Source organism: Archocentrus centrarchus, chromosome 23 (assembly GCF_007364275.1).
Source record: "Archocentrus centrarchus isolate MPI-CPG fArcCen1 chromosome 23, fArcCen1, whole genome shotgun sequence".
NCBI lineage: Eukaryota > Metazoa > Chordata > Actinopteri > Cichliformes > Cichlidae > Archocentrus > Archocentrus centrarchus.
In genome coordinates, this window is record NC_044368.1 from 19904028 (window position 1) to 19926693 (window position 22666).

Below are 22666 nucleotides of genomic sequence, written 5' to 3' on the forward strand. Positions count from 1 at the left end.
GGACCCAACATTCATGAGATGCATGCTCCTGATTCTGTGTAATTGAATATGTGTGTTGTTACCTGTGAGTACTGTGACAATTAGAAGACGCTTGTGTGAGGCTAATCTGCCGGCAAGAAGCCCCCATAAAGTCCCACTGTTTTTTTAAAAAAAAAAAAAAAGGCATGTGCTGAAGAGGTAGCTATTTGCCAAAGAACACATCGACTGGCCTGTAGAGAAATGTCGAAACATTTTGTGGACTGATGAAAGTAAGATTGTTCTTTTTGGGTCCAAGGCCCCAGGTATTTTGTCAGACAACCCCTAAACACTGAATTCAAGCCACAGTACACAGTGAAGCATTGTGGTGCAAGCACCATGATATGGGGATGTTTCTCTTACTATGGTGTCGGGCCTATTTATCGCATACCAGGGATCATGGATCAGTTTGCATATATCAAAATCCTTGAAGGTCATGTTGCCTTATGCTGAAGAGGAAATGCCCTTGAAATGGGTGTTTCAACAAGACAAACACCCCAAACACACCAGTAAGTGAGCAGCATCTTGGTTCCAGACCCACAAAATTAAAGTTATGGAGTGGTCAGCCCAATCCCCGGACCTTAATCCAATAGAAAACTTGTGGGGTGACATCAAAAATGCTGTTTCTGACGCAAAACAAAGAAATGCAGAGGAATTGTATAGTTGTCAAATCATCCTGGGCTGGAATACCTGTTCACAGGTGCCAGAAGTTGGTCGACTCCATGCAACACAGATGTGAAGGAGTTCTCAGAAACAGTGGTTATAGTGCTAAATATTAGTTTAGTGATTCAGAGGAATGCTAATTCCTAAATATTTTTCAGTTCATAAAGTGATATTTGAGTTTATAAAGAAAAATGCAGACACTATTTTTTTGAACAGCCCAACATTAATTTTTCTTAATTTCCTATAAAGTAATTGGAAAATTTATACATGTTTTGATTTAGAATATAATGTGCAGTGTCCCCAGTGCCTGTAAATAAAAACTATTATAAGGATTCTGAGCTTTATTCATGTTTTTGAATGCACTGCTATTATTTTGAACACAACTGTATATTGGATTGAGATCTGGTGACTGTAGAGGCTATTTGAGTACATTGTGATGGTCAAAGTAGATGATTTGAGCTTAATGGCTTCCAGCAGCATAACATGCCATTAGAAGATGGTACATTGTGGTCTAGCAACAATACTTGGATTAGGTGTGGTAATTAAACTCTATTTTAATAAGGGGCCCCAAGTGTGTCAAGAAAATACCAGTAGCAGAAGACCTGGTTTGACATGTATGTAAAGATGCCCTTCTGCATACCTTGGTTGTATTGAGTGGTTAGTTGAGTTAATACTTTCCTATAAACTCAGAGCAGTCTGGCCACTCTCCTCTGAACTATAGTAAACAAGGCAGCGGTTTCTCAACAGGTATATTCTTTTTTCCTGACCATTTTCTGTAAACCCTTGATGTTTCTGCAGGAAAATATCAGTAGCTGAGCAGTTTCTGAAATACTCAGACTAGTCTGTATGGCATCAACACAGCCTGAAGAGGAGACATGGGCCTGTAGGAGGGATTGCAGGAGTTGTTGTTTGTGCCTTTGCGCCGAATGACAGTTCAGAGTACCCACTCTTCTTGGAGTCGCTGGGTGAGGTGTTCAAGTGTGCTCCATCTGGTGATGGAACCTACTGGGAGACTTAAACACTCACCTGGGCAATAACAGTGAGATCTAGAGGGGCATGATTGGGAGGAACGGCCTGCTCGATCTGAACCTGAGTGGTGTTTTGTTATTGGACTTTTTTGTGCAAATTACAGTTTGCCCATAATGAACACCATTTTTGAACATAAGAATATCCATAAGTGCATGTGGCACCAGGGCACCCTACGTTACAGGTCGTTGATCAATTTTATAATCGTATCATCAGATCTGCAGCCGTATATTCTTGACGCTCGGGTGAAGAGAGGAGCTGAGCTGCCAACTGATCACCACCTGGTGGTGAATTGTATCAGGTGGTGGGGGAAGATGCTGGACAGAACTGGTGCACCTAAAGGTATAGTGAGGGTGCACTGGGAATGCCTGGCAGAAGCCCCAGTCTGCCGAGAATGTCAACTCCCACCTCTGGCAGAACTTTCTGAGGGAGGCTGAGGACATTAAGGCCTCTTTTAGAATGATCCAGTGAAAATGTTATAATTTTTCCATTTTTGTTTTTGAAAAGTAATGTGTTCAGATGGAAACGATTGCCTTTCACACAGAACCGCAAGAAGTTGAACGTTCCCGTGCCTGGCCGCAAGTTGGCAATGTGGATATAGGGGCCGTAAGCGTAGTGCCCATGTGGCAGTGCCTCCCATTTTCAACACAGAGAACAAAGCATTTTAAAAATGCTCCACTCTAGAACCTGTTTTCAAAATGTGCCATTTTCTGTTGTATAAACGACGAGCCAAAATGCAAGAAAACGTCATCGTTTTCACTTGAAAATGTGCAAATGGACCATATTCCTCACTTCCATTGTTGAGGCTCCTGCCCAAAGCTGCGGCTGCAAGGTGGCTGGTGCCTGTCATGGTCAGTGATGGCATAGTTGAAAAAGTAATGTGATTACTTATTCCTTCCTTAAAAATTAACCTAGTTACTTTACTGATTACTTAATTTTAGAAGTAACTAAGTTAGATTACAAGTTACTTTAATAGTTACATTCAGCAGCTTCCAAAGAGTGATTGCCTGTAAACGACTTGTTGACCTATAATCTGTGAAACATATGTCAAACATATCTTTCATAAATGATATCCGCTAATTTTGAGAGAGAAGCAGAATTTCTATCACAACGTAGAAGCAGCAATCAGTTTTTGGCAAAGTGACATATATATATATATATATGTATATATATATATATATATATATATATATATATATTCATGTTCTTCACTAACACGGGCAGGGGCCCTGTGTGACGCACTGGCCACGTGTGTGTGTGTGTGTGTGTGTGTGTGTGAGTGTTTATCACTAACACGGGGCCGAGGCGTATTAGGCAGTGGCGCCCTGGCCACGTGTGTGTGTGTGTGTGTGTGCGTGTTTATCACTAACACGGGGCCGAGGCACACATCCGCACTAGTGGTCACAGACCACACACCGAGCCGCGCTCTTGCAAGAATCCTTGCAAGAGTGTGTGTGTGTGTGTGCGTGTTTATCACTAACACGGGGCCGAGGCACACATCCGCACTAGTGGTCACAGACCACACACCGAGCCGCGCTCTTGCAAGAATCCTTGCAAGAGTGTGTGTGTGTGTGTGTGTGTGTGCATGTTTATCACTAACACGGGGCCGAGACATATTGGGCAGTGGCGCAACGGCCACGTGTGTGTGTGTATGTGTGTGTGTGTGTGTGTGTGTGTGCGTGTGCGTGTTTATCACTAACACGGGGCCGAGGCGTATTGGGCAGTGGCGCACCAGCCACGTGTGTGTGTGTGTGCGTGTGCGTGTTTATCACTAACACGGGGCCGAGGCACACATCCGCACTATTGGTCACAGACCACACACCGAGCCGCGCTCTTGCAAGAATCCCTGGCCACGTGTGTGTGTGTGTGCGTGTGCGTGTTTATCACTAACACGGGGCCGAGACGTATTGGGCAGTGGCGCACTGGCCACGTGTGTGTGTGTGTTGAGTGTGCGTGTTTATCACTAACACGGGGCCGAGGCGTATTGGGCAGTGGCGCCCTGGCCACGTGTGTGTATGTGTGTGTGTGCGTGTTTATCACTAACACGGGGCCGAGGCGTATTGGGCAGTGGCGCACCGGCCACGTGTGTGTGTGTGTGTGTGTGTGTGTGTGTGTGTGTGTGTGTGTGTGTGTGTGTGTGTGTGTGTGTGTGTGCGTGTGTGCGTGCGTGTTTATCACTAACACGGGGCCGAGGCATACATTCGCACTAGTGGTCAAGACCACACACCGAGCCGCGCTCTTGCAAGAATCCTTGCAAGAGTGTGTGTGTGTGTGTGTGTGCGTGTTTATCACTAACACGGGGCTGAGGAACACATCCGCACTAGTGGTCACAGTCCACACACCCAGCCTCAGTGTGACATTTTGTGTCATGAGGAGGCATCTACGCTAGCGGACAGAGTGCACAAACCCAGCATTTGTGTGACATTTGGCGTAAAGGGGACTAATCCTCCCTGTTTAGTGAGCTACAACAAGCTTCCGTGTGTCACTGGAAATCGTTCGCGCTCTTGCAAGAATCCTTGAAACACCAAGCCTTTGGTTGACATTTTCGTGACATCAGGACACATCCGCCCCAGTGGTCACAGTCCACACATACAGCCTCGGTGTGACATTTTGCGTCATGAGGAGGCATCTACGCTAGCGGACAGAGTGCACAAACCCAGCATTTGTGTGACATTTGGCGTAAAGGGGACTAATCCTCCCTGTTTAGTGAGCTACACCAAGCTTCCGTGTGTCACTGGAAATCGTTCGCGCTATTGCAAGAATCCTTGAAACACCAAGCGTTTGGTTGACAGTTTCACGACATCAGGACACATCCGCACTAGTGGTCACAGTCCACACACCCAGCCTCACTGTGACATTTTGCACCATGAGGAGGCATCTACGCTAGCGGACAGAGTGCACAAACCCAGCATTTGTGTGACATTTGGCGTCAAGGGGACTAATGCTCCCTGTTTAGTGAGCTACACCAAGCTTCCGTGTGTCACTGGAAATCGTTCGTGCTCTTGCAAGAATCCTTGAAACACCAAGCGTTTGGTTGACATTTTCGCGACATCAGGACACATCCGCACTAGGGCAGTGACGCACTGGCCACGTGTGTGTGTGTGTGTGTGTGTGTGTGTGTGTGTGTGCGCGCGTGCGCGCGTTTATCACTGACAAGAGGGCCGAGGCGCAGTTTGGACAGTAGACCACGGCGCACTTGCCACACACGTGCACGCGACAGCCGCGACACAGAGTCTTGGTCTTGGCGTCCCTGCTTCTGGGGCACACGCGACACCTCTTCCTCCTCGCCTCGAACGACACCTTGGACTCGCCGCCGCGCCTGCCATCGCGCGACGACCCTGTCGCGTTGTTGCTTTTGCCGTCGCCGTTGCCGCCGTTACCCCTCGCCCTCTCCTTCGTGCCCTCTCTGGCGGCGGCTGCGTCGGCCGCCAGCTCTTTGCCCAGCCGTTCCAGGAACAGCCTGCGTTTGTTGCGCTTGCCCGGCATCCAGGCGGGATTCAGCTCCCTCCACAGCACGAAGGCGTTGTACGCGGACACGTCCACCATGTTGTGAAAGAGGGCCAAGGGCCAGTGAGTCGTCCTTCTCCTGCAACTGTACGTGCCCAACACCTTGTCCAGGTTGTCCACGCCTCCCTTGGTGCGATTGTAGTGGAGCACCGCCAGGGGCTTCCCGTCCGCCCGCCCGCTCAGCCCCGGGGCGCGCACGTGCTGCTCGTGCGTGGTGAGGATCAGCACATTCTTGTTGCGCTTGGCCAGGTAGGAGACCACAGCCGTGTCGGGAGGCTCCGCGGTCGACGAGAACGCGAATCGCAACGACGGCACCAGTCTGCCCTCGACTTCGAGCAGTCGCCTGGGGATCTCAGCCCTGTTCGCGCGCACGGTCCCCAGCGAGGTGAGGCCCCTTTGGACGAACAGCCTCCTGACCAGCTCGTACGACGTGAAGAAGTTGTCGAAGGTGACGTTGCGGCCCGGTCCCAGTCCCTCGGTCAGCTCGAGCACCACTCTGGATGCCAGGTTTTTCTCGGGAGGACCTCGCTTGTCGCGTTTCCCGGTGTACGCCAGCATCTTCCACGCGTAGCTGGACTTGGCGTCGCACGCCACCCACAGCTTGATCCCATACCTGGCCGGCTTGCTGGGCATGTATTGCCTGAAGGGACATCGACCTGGGGTGAGGGGGGGGGGGGGGGGTGTAGAATAGGAGTTTTTGTTTTTCTTCTTTTTTTTCCCCTTTTTTTTTTTTGGGGGTAGCGCTTCATTATGCGTAAAACCTTGCACACCGCGTCAAACACCGCCTCCGTCATACACACGCACACGCACACACGCACACACACACACACACACACACACACACACACGCACACACACACACACGCACCTTTGAAGGGAACCAGCCTCTCGTCCACCGTGACCTCGGGTCCGGGCTCGTACAGGAGAGGCAGCCTCTCACACCACGCGTCCCACACTTCCCTGATGGGCGCCAGCTTGTCATGCCTGGCGGCCAGGCGCCTGGCCTCTCTGGTGTCGCGATCGTCAAATCGCAGGGCCGCAGAGTACGCGCGGAACCTCTTGAGGGGCATGGTCGTACGAAATATCGAGCGACCGGTCTCCGCGTGCCACAGGCTCTTGCACGCCTCGCCCCTTGACCTGTACACACCGGCGAGGATCAGCAGTCCCACATACGCGCGAAACTCGGCTCGACCCATGGGTCGCCAGCCGTCGATCCCCCTCCCCGCCCCGGCCCTCCTGCCGGCCTCCAGGTTCGTCATCGCGATCACCCGGTCCTTAAGTTGGGGTTCAAAGTACGCCAGGAACGCCGAAGCCGTCGAGTTTTGCGACACGGCGTCGCGGGCGCGCTCCGTGGGACCCGGGTTCGACGAAGACGAAGAGACGCGCCGCTGCCGCCGCAAGGAATGATGCCAGCGATCAGAGGAGAACAGAGTCGATCTCCACGTAACCGTCCCTCGATTCAACGCCATCATCGATTCCTCTTCCTCCTCTTCCTCCTCCTCCTCCTCCTCCTCCTCCATGTCGCGATCTCTCTCCTCATCATGCCCTCCGGCACCTTCCTCTTCTTCTTCTTCTTCTTCTTCTTCTTCTGTATCGTAATCTCCTTCATCATCATCATCATCATCATCATCATCCTCCCTGTCGCAATCTCCCTCCGTGTCACGATATCTCTCCTCATCCTGCCCTCTGGCACCCTCTACCCCTTCTTCTTCTTCTTCTTCTTCTGTATCGTAATTTCCCTTATCATCATCATCCTCATCCTCCGTGTTGCAAACTCCCTTTGTGTCACGATATCTCTCCTCATCCTGCCCTCTGGCACCCTCTACCCCTTCTTCTTCTTCTTCTTCTTCTTCTGTATCGTAATCTCCCTCATCATCATCCTCCTCCTCCATGTCGCGTTCTCCCTCTTCATCCTGCCCTCCGCTCTCCTTATTCTCTTCTTCTTCTTCTTCTTCGGTATCGTAATCTCCCTCTTCATAGTACCCTCCGTCCCCGGCCCGGTCCTCGCCGGTAGACTGCGGTCCGCAACTCCGACCCGAGGAGGAACCCCAATTGTCCGAGGCGGCACCCCGATTGTCCGAGGCGGCGTGGCCGCGAGACGACATGATCGCCGCGATTGCCTCAGCTAGCCAAGGCGACGGGATCGCAGCATCCGGCAGCGGCGGCGGTCGCGTCGCACGCCGGTAATCGAACGCTCGCGTACGTGACATGACCCGACTTTCCTCTGCCTGCTGTGTCGACGGTCACGGTCTTTTACGATTCGCGTGACACCGCTTTGTTTGTTTTAGTGTGTTGTTTGTTACGCAGTGACGGAAGCAAAACTCGGCTTGGGGCTATCGCGTTGCAAAGTCCGCGCTCAGTGGTGCGCGTTTTTTTGGGCGGTTTTGGGTTTTTTTGGGGGTTTTTTTTATCTCAATCGCTATCGAGTGTGGTTGTTTGGGGATGGTGATGATGATGATGATGATGATGATGATGGTGATGATGGTGATGATGATGGTGATCGTAGCTTCGCGTCGTGTCGCCTCATCGATAAACGAAGCCGGCCAACCCCACGAGTGCGATTTTTTTTTTTTATCGCAATCGCAATCGAGCGGTTGTTTGGCGATGCTGAAGTCGATGACGATGGCAATCGTGATCGCGATCCCCGGGTTCGCGTCATCGTGTCCTCGACCTGCGATTGCAGCGGCCTTTGCGTAGCCTCGCTTTCGGTCTGGTCTGGTCCGGTCTCGTGTGCTTGAGTGTGTCTGTGTCTGTGTGTGTGAGTGTCCGTGTGTGTGTGTGTGTGTGTGTGTGTGCGAGTGTGTGTCTGTGTGCGCGTGCGTGCGTGCGTGTCTGTGTGTGCGCACGAGTGTCCCCGTCACACGCGGTGCAATGACTATCACTGGCCACTGGGGGGCGGGGGCAATAGCACGCATGCAATGAATGTCGCTGGCCACAGGGGGTCCCGTTGAGCTGGTAGACCTGGGGTCCCCTCGACCCCCCCCCCACCGCCGCCACCACCACCACTGCCATTGTTAGGCCTGGGGTCTCCTTGACACCCCCCCACCCCCCACCCCCGCCATTGAGAGGCCTGGGGTCACCTTGACCCCACCGCAGGGGAGGTCCCGTTGAGCCGGGAGGCCTGGGGTCACCTTGACCGCCACCACCGCCACCGCCATTGGGAGACCTGGGGTCTCCTTGACCCCCACCCCACCGCCACCGCCACCGCCACCGCCATTGCTAGACCTGGGGTCTCCTTGACCCCCACCCCACCGCCACCACCGCCGCCATTGTTAGGCCTGGGGTCACCTCGACCCCCCCACCGTGGCCATTGCTAGGCCTGGGGTCACCTAGACCCCCACCGCCACCACCGCCGCCATTGTTAGGCCTGGGGTCACCTCGACCCCCCCCCCACCGCGGCCATTGCTAGGCCTGGGGTCACCTCGACCCCACCACCGCAGGGGTGGTCACGCTGAGCCGGGAGTCGTGGGGTCCCAGTGACCCCAGCCGCCTCCGCCGCCACTGGGACGACTGGGGTCCCCTCGACCCCACCGCCCCCACCGCCCCCACCGCCGCCACCCCAACTACGGGCAGTCAGGAGGCCTGGGGTCCCCTAGACCCCCAAGCCTTAGTGGGACAGGGGGGACGGGTCCGTGTGACCCCTTGCAGGGTGCACGAGGGTTAAGTGGCCAACCATTTATGCTTGTGTAGCTGGATTGTGTGTGTTAACTACCTTGTGGTCACGTGCTGGTGTTTTATAGGCGGTGCCAGCTGGGACTTTTTTGGTCCTTGCTCTTTGTGCTCAGTTTTTTGGCTGCAAACATATTTGTCCGTGTTTTTCCACTTTCTTCATTTCCTCACGTCCATTCTGATAGTTCCAGCAGTCTCCCTCCAGGAATTTGCTGACATTTGTGAGTCCTTATATTGATGCTTTGATTATTATTCCTGATTGTTATTCTCTCACTGATAAATTCAAACACTGCAGCAAAAAGTAGGCAGAAACGCACAAGGACTGAACAGGTTAATCACAACCTTGTGGGCTGTGTGGACCTGACATGTAGTTCGATTTCTCCGGAGGAGCACGTCAGGTTACGTTGAAGGATCAGTGCGGTTTCTCGGCAGACCGCTGCCATTACTTTGCGGACCGATGCGGTGAGCACGCACAGAGGTTGCCCTAATTTGTAAAAGAAGGAAAATGTTAGGCTTTCATTCACAACCCCCGCAGTCTATTTTGAGTGATTCCTTCACACACACAAAACAAATAAATTATATATTGATCAAAAGTTACAGTAAATGTAAACACTACATATACACATAAAATAAAAAACCACAATCCTCCCAATAGTCCTTCTCTGATACACAACTTACAGCCCCCCCCACCCCCACAAACAAAGCGTACACAAAGCCCACCACAAAGCATCAAGCTTTCTATAAAACTTTAGACACTTAACTGGTCAAAAAAAGCTCTGAGCCTTTGTCCTCCTCATACTCATTACATCTAAATGGCATATAATACGACAACGAGCTGAGAATAAAACGTAACACGTACCGTGGTTCACCGTTGGAGTACAGCTGTTCGTTCGGGAGATTCCGTAAAACCGGTCGAATCAGCGAGTAAATCCTCTAATAAACAATAATCCACTCTCGTGAGTCATTTCGTCACTTCGTTGAATAAATATAGTCTGTTTTTGATGCATTCCGACAATCCGTTGGCGAGAAAAAGCTTTGTAAACACTGTTTACACACGACTGCACACAGACTCTCACTTCCTGCTCAGTTTCACGCATGGAGGACGCACTGGTTACGCAGGCAGTTTATGGTTTCATATGAAAGCCCACCCCATAGTGCCATATACCCACGTGTCAGGAATTTTATTGGCTATACATCTGTGGTTTCAGATTTTGGGTCAGAGTCGACCAATCAGAACGATTGGACAAGATTTGGGGGCAGGTCCAGAAAAGTCACATGACACTGTCTGGTTATTATTGGCTCTGGAGAACCCATTTCATAACATGATTGGACAAATGAGGTGTCAATACAATTCTGAGGGTCTAGTCTGTCATATAAAAGCATCGTAAGAGCGAACGGCGGCGTTACTGTGACGCTATGAGGCTTCAAAGTCGGAAATCGCTACAGAGGGCCCGCGGGCGGGCCCTTGCCAGTTAACAGGTTAATATAAAAATAGAAGAAAAATAAAAATATAAAAAATATATAAAAATTAAAAATATAAATTATAAATATATTATTTTTAAAGTATATTTATATATTTTCTATATTTTTATACATAAAAAAATATAAATATAAATAAAAATTTATAATATATGTATGGTATGTATGTACGATATGGTACATACTGTACGTACGTACAGTATGTACCATATCGCTACGCTTCTTTGGGGCTTCTCCACACTGTAACTCTCCCGGATGTGGGGAAAACAGCAAAGGTGGACTCATCAGAGAACAATACATGTTTCACATTGTCCACAGCCCAAGATTTGCGCTCCTTGCACCACTGAAACCGACGTTTGGCATTGGCACGAGTGACCAAAGGTTTGGCTATAGCAGCCCGGCCGTGTATATTGACCCTGTGGAGCTCCCGACGGACAGTTTTGGTGGAAACAGGAGAGCTGAGGTGCACATTTTTCTGCCATGATTTGGGCAGCCGTGGTTTTATGTTTTTTGGATACAATCCGGGTTAGCACCCGAACATCCCTTTCAGACAGCTTCCTCTTGCGTCCACAGTTAATCCTGTTGGATGTGATTCATCCTTCTTGGTGGTATGCTGACATTACCCTGGATATCGTGGCTCTTGATACATCACAAAGACTTGCTGTCTTGGTCACAGATGCGCCAGCAAGACGTGCACCAACAATTTGTCCTCTTTTGAACTCTGGTATGTCACCCATAATGTTGTGTGCATTGCAATATTTTGAGCAAAACTGTGCTCTTACCCTGCTAATTGAACCTTCACGCTCTGCTCTTACTGGTGCAATGTGCAATTAATGAAGATTGGCCACCAGGCTGGTCCAATTTAGCCATGAAACCTCCCACACTAAAATGACAGGTGTTTCAGTTTCATTGTCCAACCCCTGTATGTATATATATTAATATATAAAAATATAAATATCTAAAAATTTGTAATATATGTAAGGTATGGTACGTACGGTATGTATGGTAAGATACGTACAGTACATACGGTATGTATATTTATATATATTGTTAGATCCCACAGGTATTTACCTCTGTGACAGCTACTCCGTTTCATAGGGTCCAGATCACTTTCATCAGTGGGGTATTACCCTCTCCTGCAACTCAGTGACACTACTTAAGCTGTGACGGGGTGACTCATCTGGCTTCTAACCACTAATAATCCTAACCTCTGCCCCGCTTCCTCTATACTCCAATGCCGCTGATCAGGAAGGCTTCCACAGTCGACCCCGAAATATAGTCCGAATTAGTTGTAGTGGCTCATCCCTTGATCAGTGCACTTGTTACTGGCCAGATTATTTTATCGGCTTGGACAGTGAGCCCAAGGGACATAAGTAAAGTTGAAGTGGATTACTAACGACTAGTGTGTCCAAACAGAACCAGATGTTGTAGCTTGACTTGCCTAGAGTTTTACTGTTGCATGGATGTAGATGTACCGTTAATGGGGAAAATAATTCTCAAGAGAATTATACTGACTTTTTAGAGTCAAATTTTATTATGCAGGTTTCAGCTCAAGCAGTTTGCATTTAGCTCAAAATCAATTCTTAATCAATTCTCCAAATTCAACAATCAACTTAGAATTTAAGTTTCAGAATCAAAATGAATCAATCACAGAGCATATCTTTCAGAATTACTAGATCTGAATCAGGATGGTATACTTAAGAGCTGGGTTGTTGAGGAAGGGGCTTGAAAATATCCAATTGGTTAACATCCTATTTTGGGAAGAAAGGACTTCAAGTGAGTCACTCGGCCGAAGCGACCGCACCCGATGTCCAGTCCGTTGCTGCCGCAGTGAAGTGGGGAAAAAGGAGAAGTCCAAAAAGAAAGATGATGGTTTTCTTCTGTCAACTGTCCTCTTTTATAGTCCTTACTGTTATGCAGAAATCCTCCCTGAAATCCAACAGCCTAGGTACTTCCAATCTTCAACTGAAAATACAGGGAGAATGCACTCAAAAGCATTCCAAGTCAATTAGTTGTCCACAGCTGGGTTGGCCCTGTCCATTCTGCAGATCAGTCCTGGTGCTGGGAAGGGCTCCCAAGATTCTCTTACTTCTGTGCATCGCCTTTTATATTTTAAATCTAAGACACATCCTAGTTTTAAAACATCATCATGACAAATTATCACTCCAATGCCCAGCTTCCAATTATGGTATTTGACTTAACCATTACTTCATTTCTCGTAATACAAGGCCTGTTAGGTACTTTCCATCTAAAGCTATTTTCAGCTTGTTTTTCCCCTCGGTTCCTACTGATTCCTAGGCAACAGGTTTCAGTTCCTCATCTTACCCTGCTCAGTGATTCTGCAAGATTTCACAATTTCCTTAACTTTTGTGCTTTAAAATCATTTCTGTGTTATACACATTCTTATCAACTTAGAAATCATACAGATTATTTGTTACATTCCATAAATCAATTTTCATTTTATATAACTCAGAATTATGATTGTCCATATAGCACCAGGCATAGGCCATCGAATAACCAAGGTCTCAACCTCAACTGATTTCATATATATATATATATATATATATATATATATATATATATATATATATATATATATATATATATGTATAAATATAAAAAATATAAATATCTAAACATTTATAATATATGTAAGGTATGGTACGTACGGTATGGATTGTACGGTATGGTACATACGGTATGTATGGTATGGAATGTACGGTACGTATGGTAGGTACAGTATGGTATGTACGGTAAGATACGTGCGGTCTGTACGGTATTGTATGTGAGGTACGTATAGTACATACGGTATGTATATTTATATTTCTATGTATCTATTGAAATATAAAATATAAAAAATATAAATATCTAAAAATTTATATGTAAGGTATGGTACGTACGGTATGTGTGTACGGTATGGTACGTACGGTATGTTTTAATATATTTATATATATATTTATTAATGTATAAATATATAAAAACTAAAAATATGAATTGTAAATATATATTTTTAATGGATATTTTATATTTATATAAATATAAAAATATGAATAAAAATACAGTATATACCATACTGTATTTTTATTCATATTTTTGTACGGTATGGTACATACTGTACATACATATGGTATGTATGTTGTGGACTGTACGTATGTACGGAAGGTATGGTGTGGCTTGTACGGTATGTGCCATACATACGGTATGTGTGGTATGGAATGTACGGTACATACGGTAGGTACAGTATGGTATGTACGGTAAGCTATGTACGGTATGTACGGTATTGTATGTATATTTATATTTACATATATGTATAAAAATATAAAAAATAAATCTAAAAAATTTATATAAATATATATATATATATATATATAAAATATAAATAAAACTTTATAATATATGTACGGTATGGTACAACTGGTATGTATTTATGGTTTGGTTTGTACAAAATCTGCCATACATATGGTATGTATCGTATGGAATGTACAGTACATACAGGTCCTTACAGACTCTACGGTATGTTCGGTACATATGTACGGAAGGTATGGTGTGGTTTGTACGGTATGTGCCATACATACGGTATATGTGCTTTGGAATGTACGGTACATACGGTAGGTACAGTATGGTATGTACGGTAAGATATGTATGTAAGGTACGGTATGTATATTTATATTTACATATATGTATAAAAATATAAAAAATAAATCTAAAAAATTTATATAAATATATATGTATATATAAAATATAAATAAAACTTTATAATATATGTATGGTATGGTACAAATGGTATTTATGGTTGTATCATATACGGTATGTATCGTATGGAATGTACAGTACATACAGGTCCATACAGTCTCTACGGTATGTTCGGTACATACGGTAGAGACTGTATGGACCTGTATGTACAGGTCCATACACATCTACCATTACATACGGTAGATGTGTAATGGAATGTACGGTACGTACGGTATGGTATGTACGGTATATTTTAATATATTTATATATATATTTATTAATGTATAAATATATGAAAAATAAAACATAAATAAATATATAAAAATTAAAAGAATAAATTGTAAATATATATTTTTTAATGTATATTTTATATTTATATAAATATAAAAATAAAAAGATAAATATAAACATATAAATAAAATTAAAAATGTATAATATATGTATGGTATGTATGTACGGTATGGTTTATAGTGTATGGTACATACTGTTGTGGAATGTACGGTACATACGGTAGGCACAGTATAGTATGTACGGTATTGTATGTAAGGTACGGTATGTATATTTATATTTACATATATGTATTAAAATATAAAAAATAAATCTAAAAAATTTATATATGTATATAAAATATAACTAAAAATTTATAATATACGTATGGTATGGTACGAATGGTATGTACGGAAGGTACATATATTTATATTTTAATATATTTATTAATATAAAAATAGAAGAAAAATAAAAATATAAAAAATATATAAAAATATAAATTATAAATATATTATTTTTAAAGTATATTTATATATTTTCTATATTTTTATACATAAAAAAATATAAATATAAAATATAAATAAAAATTTATAATATATGTATGGTATGGTATGTACGATATGGTACATACTGTACGTATGGTGTGGAACATACGGTATGTACGGAAGGTATGGCATGGTTTGTACAAAATGTGCCATACATACGATATGTGTCGTATGGAATGTACGGTACATACAGGTCCATACAGTATCTACGGTATGTTCGGTACAGACGGTATTATACGGTAGGTACGGTATGTGTGTAATGGAATGTACGGTGCGTACAGCAGGTACAGTATGGTATGTATGGTAAGATACGTACAGTACATAAGGTATATATATATATATACAGGGGTTGGACAATGAAACTGAAACACCTGGTTTTATACAAGTCCTGCACAGTGGACAGAGGGATTTTAAGCCATTCTTCTTGCAGGATAGTGGCCAGGTCACGATGTGATGCTGGTGGAGGAAAACGTTTCCTGACTCGCTCCTCCAGAACACCCCAAAGTGGCTCAATAATATTTAGATAATATTGGTGACTGTGCAGGCCATGGGACATGTTCAACTTCACTTTCATGTTCATCAAACAATCTTTCACCAGTCTTGCTGTGTGTATTGGTGCACTGTCATCCTGATACACGGCACCGCCTTCAGGATACAATGTTTGAACCATTGGATGCACATGGTCCTCCAGAATGGTTTGGTAGTCCTTGGAAGTGACGCGCCCATCTAGCACAGGTATTGGGCCAAGGGAATGCCATCACTGATCCACCCCCATACTTCACTCTGGGCATGCAACAATCTGGGTGGTACGCTTCTTTGGGGCTTCTCCACACTGTAACTCTCCCGGATGTGGGGAAAACAGCAAAGGTGGACTCATCAGAGAACAATACATGTTTCACATTGTCCACAGCCCAAGATTTGCGCTCCTTGCACCACTGAAACCGACGTTTGGCATAGGCCATCGAATAACCAAGGTCTCAACCTCAACTGATTTCATATATATATATATATATATATATATATATATATATATATATATATATATATATATATATATATATATATATATTGTCAAGTGAAGTGGATTGAGGTTGAGATCTTGGTTATTCGATGGCCTGAGCCTGATACTATGTGGGCATTTATGATTCCAATTTATTAGGTTGTTAAAAGTTGATTTATGAAGTATAACAAATAATCTGTATGATTTCTACTTAAGGTTGATAAGTATGTGTGTAACACAGAAATGATTCAGAGTGTAATACAAAGTTGCGAAATCTTGGAAAATCACTGAGCAAGGGAAATGAGGAACTGAAACCTGTTGCCTAGGAATAAGAGGGAACAAGAGGAGAAAAACAAGTTAAAAATAATCTTAACTGGAAAGTACCAAACAAGCCATGTATTACGAGAAATGAGGTATTGAATAAAGCCTAATACCATAATTGGTAATAAGAGCAGTGGGGTGATGATTTGTCATGATGTTGTTGTTAAAACTAGGATGTGTCTTAGACAACATATATAAGGAGTTGCACGAAAACATCGTACGAGATTCTGCGGAGCCCTTCTCAGCACATAGACTGGTCTGCTCTTTGGACTAAGCCAACCCAAATGTGGACATTTAATTGACTTCAAACTGTCTTTGTGAGGATTCTCCCTGCATTGTCAGATGAAGATTGGAAGTGCCTGAGCTGTTGGATTTCTAAAATGAAGCCTGACGAACAGTAAGGATTATAAAAGAAGGACGGTCAATCAGAAGTGGATAACTTCACTCTTTTGGACTTCTCCTTTTTCCCCAACTTCACTGCAGCAGCAACGGACTGGACTTTGGGTGTGGTCGCTTCTGGCCAGGCACCAACTTGAAGTCTTTTCCTCCAAAAAGGATTTTAAATGATTTGGACAATTTCAAGCCCCTTCTTCATCAACCCAGCTCATAAGTATTTACTCTGTTTAAGAAGTGATTGATTTATTATGATAAGATAAGATAAGATAAGATAGTGTTTATTTGTCACATGCACAGTTATACACAGTACAATGCACAGTGAAATGTATTTTGTACCTGCAACCTTATATACACACACATATAAATAAGAAGAATAAAAATAAAAAAAAAGTAATTCACACTATACACTATACTCTATATACTATACACTATACACACTTTTTAAATTATAATATTTACACTGTGCAATAATGGTCCAGTTAGGGCTCAGAGTTGAGCAGACGGATGGCTTGTGGGTAAAAACTCTTCTTCAACCTTTCAGTCTTAGCCCTCAGGCAGCGGTAACGCCGGCCTGATGGGAGCAGGGAGAAGAGAGAGTGTCCGGGGTGGCTGGGCTGTTTTAGGATCTTCATGGCCCTCAGCCTGCACTGCTTGGTGTAAATGTCCTGCAGGTTGGGGAGGGTGGTTCTGATGGTCCGTTCAGCTGAACGAACCACCCTTTTTAGGGCCATGAAGTCCTGCTTGGTGCAGTTTCCCATCCAGGTGGTGATGCTCCCACGCATGATGCTCTCAATGGTGCAGGTGTAAAAGTTCCTGAGCACCTTGAGTGGGAGCTTGAAGTCTCTCAGCCGCCTGAGGAGGTAGAGACGCTGTCTGGCCTTCTTCACAGTGATGTTTATGTGATGAGTCCAGGACAGGTCCTGTGAGATGGTCACTCCCAGGTATTTGAAAGTGTCCACTCTTTCCACCTCAGCACCACTGATGACAAGTGGATGGTAGTCCCTCTGCTGCTTCCTGCTGAAGTCCACGATCAGTTCCTTTGTTTTGCTGACGTTGAGAGGAGGTGGTTCTCCTGGCACCAGTTCTCCAGGCGGGAGACCTCTCTCCTGTAGGCTGTCTCCTCATTGTGAGAGATTAGTCCCACAACAGCAGTGTCATCAGCAAACTTGATGATGACGTTGGACTCTGACGTGGCCTCGCAGTCATGGGTGTACAGTGAGTACAGCAGAGGGCTGAGCACACAGCCTTGGGGGGATCCAGTGTTGAGGGTGAGGGAGGATGAGGTGAGGTGACCCACTCATACCACCTGTGGTCTGCTGGTCAGGAAGCTGTGAACCCACCTGCACAGGGATGGGCCCAGGCCCAGGTCCAGCAGCTTAGAGACCAGCCTGGAGGGAACTATGGTGTTGAATGCTGAGCTGTAATCTACAAACAGCACTCTCACATAGTTCCCCTTACCAGTGTCTATGTGTGAAAGGGTCTTGTGGAGGAGGAAGGATATGGCGTCATCTGTGGATCTGTCTGGCCGGTATGCAAACTGTAGTGGGTCGAGGGTGGTGGGCAGTGAGGAGGTGATGAATGTCTTGATGAGTCTCTCAAAACACTTCATCACCCCAGAGGTGAGTGCTATGGGCCTGAAGTCATTGGGGCTGCTGGGGTGTGGTTTCTTTGGGACAGGGACTATGATGGACTTTTTAAAGCAGGTGGGAATCACACACAGTTTCAGTGAGAGGTTGAATATCACTGTAAACACAGGTGCCAGCTGGTCAGCGCAGGTCTTAAGGACACGTCCACTAATACCGTCTGGTCCAGCCGCTTTCCTGGTGTTTACACGTCTAAACGCCCTCCTCACGTCGCGCTCTGTCACAGTGAGTGTCTCCGCCCCTCCGGCCGGGAGCGCAGCGGGCTGTCGGCTTCCCGACTCAAAGCGCGCAAAGAAGATGTTGAGTTCATCAGCCAGAGAAGCGTCGGCACTCACCGGGTGTGTGTGTGGTGCTTTGTAGTCCGTGATGGTGCGTAGTCCCTGCCACAGTCCCCTGGGGTCAGACTGTTGTAGTTGCTGTTCCAGTCTGCGGCCGTAGCGATGTTTTGCCTCTTTCACCGCTCTGCGGATGTTGTATGATGCAACCTTGTAGTCCTCCATGTTCCCAGAGGCGAGGCCGGAGTTGTAGGCAACGGTGCGGGACCTCAGGGCGTCGCGGACAGATTTATCCACCCACGGCTTCTGGTTGGGAAAAGTCCTGATGGTCCTCCTAAGTGAAGTGTCTTCAACAACTTTCCCAATAAATCCCACAACAGTTTCCGTAAACTCCTCGATGTCTCCGCCCGCGCTGCTGCGAAACATGTCCCAGTTGGTTGAATCCAACGCACCCTGCAGAGCGGCCTCTGTTTGATCAGACCACCGTGTCACTTCTCTCACAGCAGGGGGTTCCTGCCTGAGCCGTTGTTTGTATTTCGGCATGAGAAGTACAGAGGTGTGGTCAGACTTCCCAAAAGGCGGAAGAGGCTTTGCTTTGCTAGCCATCTTTGAATGGAGAATAGCAGTGGTCTAGGGTCCTCTCTCCTCTGGTGGGGCAGTCGATGTGTTGAATCAACTCCGGTATCACCTTTTTCAAGTTTGCACTGTTAAAGTCCCCGGCTACGATGAGAGCCGCATCACGCTGGTTAGCCTGATAGGTGGAAATAGCCTCATGTAGCTCGGATAGTGCAGTGTTTGTGTCCGCCTGAGGTGGAATATAGACGGCGCTGAAGATGACCGAAGTAAACTCGCGGGGCAGGTAGTGGGGACGGCATTTCAGGGTTAGGAGCTCCAGGTTAGGTGAACATGTTTGTTTCAGAAGGACAACATTCCTACTGTCACACCAGTTGTTATTAATCATTAGGCACACACCTCCTCCTCTTGATTTTCCAGACTCACTCGTTCTGTCCGTGCGATGAACACTGAAGAACTCCGACGGCTGTACGGCGTGGTCCGGTATGAGGGGAGTCAGCCATGTCTCCGTGAGACAGATGATGTTGCAGTCCCTTATGTCCCTCTGAAACTGTATCCTGGCCCTGAGTTCGTCCAGCTTGTTATCCAGTGACTGGACATTAGCCAACAGGATGCTCGGCAGTGGCGTTTGGTGCGCTCTGCGCCTCAGCCTCTCTCTTACGCCGGCTCTTTTCCCTCGGGGCCTTGTCCGTGACCTGGGTCCTTTGTTTGAGCTGGCCCACTGGAAACGCTGGATCTCCCGAGGCCAAGTCGGGTCGGGAGAAAAAGGTGTCAGAATACAGCCAGAGTGCTGTATTCTGATATTAAAAAGAGTCTGTCTGTCATACGTGATATGACACAGAGCAGGCGGAATTATAAAGTCCAAAATTAGAGCTAAACCTAATATATACAAACAAAGCATAGGAGCAGGTACGACGGCTGCTGACCTCACCGGCGCCATCTTGGATGATTTTGAGATCTGATATTTAGGAGTGATTACTGCATGTAGAGCATTGATTAAGGATTGATTCAGAGCTAAATGCAAACTGCTTGAGCTAAAAACCTGCAAATAAAATTTGACTCTAAAAGGTCAGTGAAATTTGTTGAGAATTTATTTCCCTTTTAAACGGTACACTCAATATCCAAGAACAGTAAAAGTAAGGCAAGTCAAGCTATATCATCAGGTTCTATTTGGACACACTAGTCTTTAGTAATCCACTTCAACTTTACTTATGTCCCTTGGGCTCACTCCGAGCCTATAAAAGATTCTGGTCGGTTACAAGTGCACTGATCAAGGGGCTGGCTGCTATAACTATCTGGATTTTGTTTTGGGTCGTCTGTGTGAGCCTTCCTGAACGATAGCATCAGAGCAGAGAGGTAGAGGGGCAGATGATAGGATTATTAGCAGTTAGAGCCAGACGAGCAGCCCCGCCACAGCTTAAGTAGTGTCACAACTATCAGAAGAGGGTAAGACCCCGCTGCAGGTGTGGCCAGGACCCTATGAAACGGAGAAGCTGTCACAGAGGTAAATACCTGTGGGATCAAACAATATATATATATATATATATATATATATATATGTATAAATATAAAAAATATAAATATCTAAACATTTATAATATATGTACGGTATGGTTTATACGGTATGGTACATACGGTATGTACGGTATGGAATGTACGGTATGTACGGTAGGTACAGTATGGTATGTACGGTAAGATACGTGCGGTCTGTACGGTATTGTATGTGAGGTACGTATAGTACATACTGTATGTATATTTATATTTCTATGTATCTATTAAAATATAAAATATAAAAAATATAAATATCTAAAAATTTATATGTAAGGTATGGTACGTATGGTATGTGTGTACGGTATGGTACGTACGGTATGTTTTAATATATTTATATATATATTTATTAATGTATAAATATATGAAAAATAAAATATAAATAAATATATATAAAAACTAAAAATATGAATTGTAAATATATATTTTTAATGGATATTTTATATTTATATAAATATAAAAATATGAATAAAAATACAGTATATACCATACTGTATTTTTATTCATATTTTTGTACGGTATGGTACATACTGTACATACATATGGTATGTATGTTGTGGACTGTACGTATGTACGGAAGGTATGGTGTGGTTTGTACGGTATGTGCCATACATACGGTATGTGTGGTATGGAATGTACAGTACATATGGTAGGTACAGTATGGTATGTACGGTAAGATATGTACGGTATGTACGGTATGTACGGTATGTATGTATATTTATATTTACATATATGTATAAAAATATAAAAAATAAATCTAAAAAATTTATATAAATTTATATATATAAAATACATATATATAAGTACATATATTATAAAGTTTTATTTATATTTTATATATACATATATATTTATATAAATTTCTTAGATTTATTTTTTATATTTTTATACATATATGTAAATATAAATATACATACCGTACCTTACATACATATCTTAACGTACATACCATACTGTACCTACCGTATGTACCGTACATTCCATACCACACATACCGTATGTATGGCACATACCGTACAAACCACACCATATCTTCCGTACGTACGTACAGTCCACAACATACATACCATATGTATGTACAGTATGTACCATACCATACAAAAATATGAATAAAAATACAGTATGGTATATACTGTATTTTTATTCATATTTTTATATTTATATAAATATAAAATATACATTAAAAATATATATTTACAATTCATATTATTAGTTTTTATATATTTATTTATATTTTATTTTTCATATATTTATACATTAATAAATATATATATAAATATATTAAAACATACCGTACGTACCATACCGTACACACATACCGTACGTACCATACCTTACATATAAATTTTTAGATATTTATATTTTTTATATTTTATATTTTAATAGATACATAGGCCATCCGGGAGGGGCTCAGAGTAGAGCCGCTGCTCCTCCACATCGAAAGGAGCCAGTTGAGGTGGCTCGGGCATCTGATTAGGATGCCTCCTGGCCGCCTCCTGGGCGAGGTGTTCCGGGCATGTCCCACCGGGAAGAGGCCCCGTGGTAGACCCAGGACACGCTGGAGAGATTATGTATCTCGGCTGGCCTGGGAACGCCTTGGGGTCCCTCCGGATGAGCTGGAGGAGGTGGCTGGGGAGAGGGAAGCTTGGGCTTCTCTGCTTAGGCTTCTGCCCCCGTGACCCGGCCCCGGATAAGCGGAAGAAAATGGATGGATGGATGGATAGATACATAGAAATATAAATATACATACCGTATGTACTATACGTACCTCACATACAATACCGTACAGACCGCACGTATCTTACCGTACATACCATACTGTACCTACCGCACGTACCATACATTCCATAACATACATACCATATGTACCATACCGTACAAACCATACCGTACGTACCATACCTTACATATATTATAAATGTTTAGATATTTATATTTTTTATATTTATACATATATATATATATATATATATATATATATATATATATATATATATATATATATAT

The 22666-nt window shown here is 44.6% G+C and overlaps 1 protein-coding gene across 1 annotated transcript; it reads right to left on the bottom strand.

The window, feature by feature from the left end:
• Positions 1-4319: 4319 nt before the first annotated feature.
• LOC115773818 (piggyBac transposable element-derived protein 4-like) lies at positions 4320-6680 on the bottom strand. Its single transcript, XM_030720736.1, has 3 exons — positions 6080-6680; positions 4859-5867; positions 4320-4338 (listed from the first exon to the last, which is right to left on the bottom strand). Exons 1-3 carry the CDS (start codon positions 6678-6680, stop codon positions 4320-4322), a joined length of 1629 nt encoding a protein of 542 aa, XP_030576596.1.
• Positions 6681-22666: the final 15986 nt, after the last annotated feature.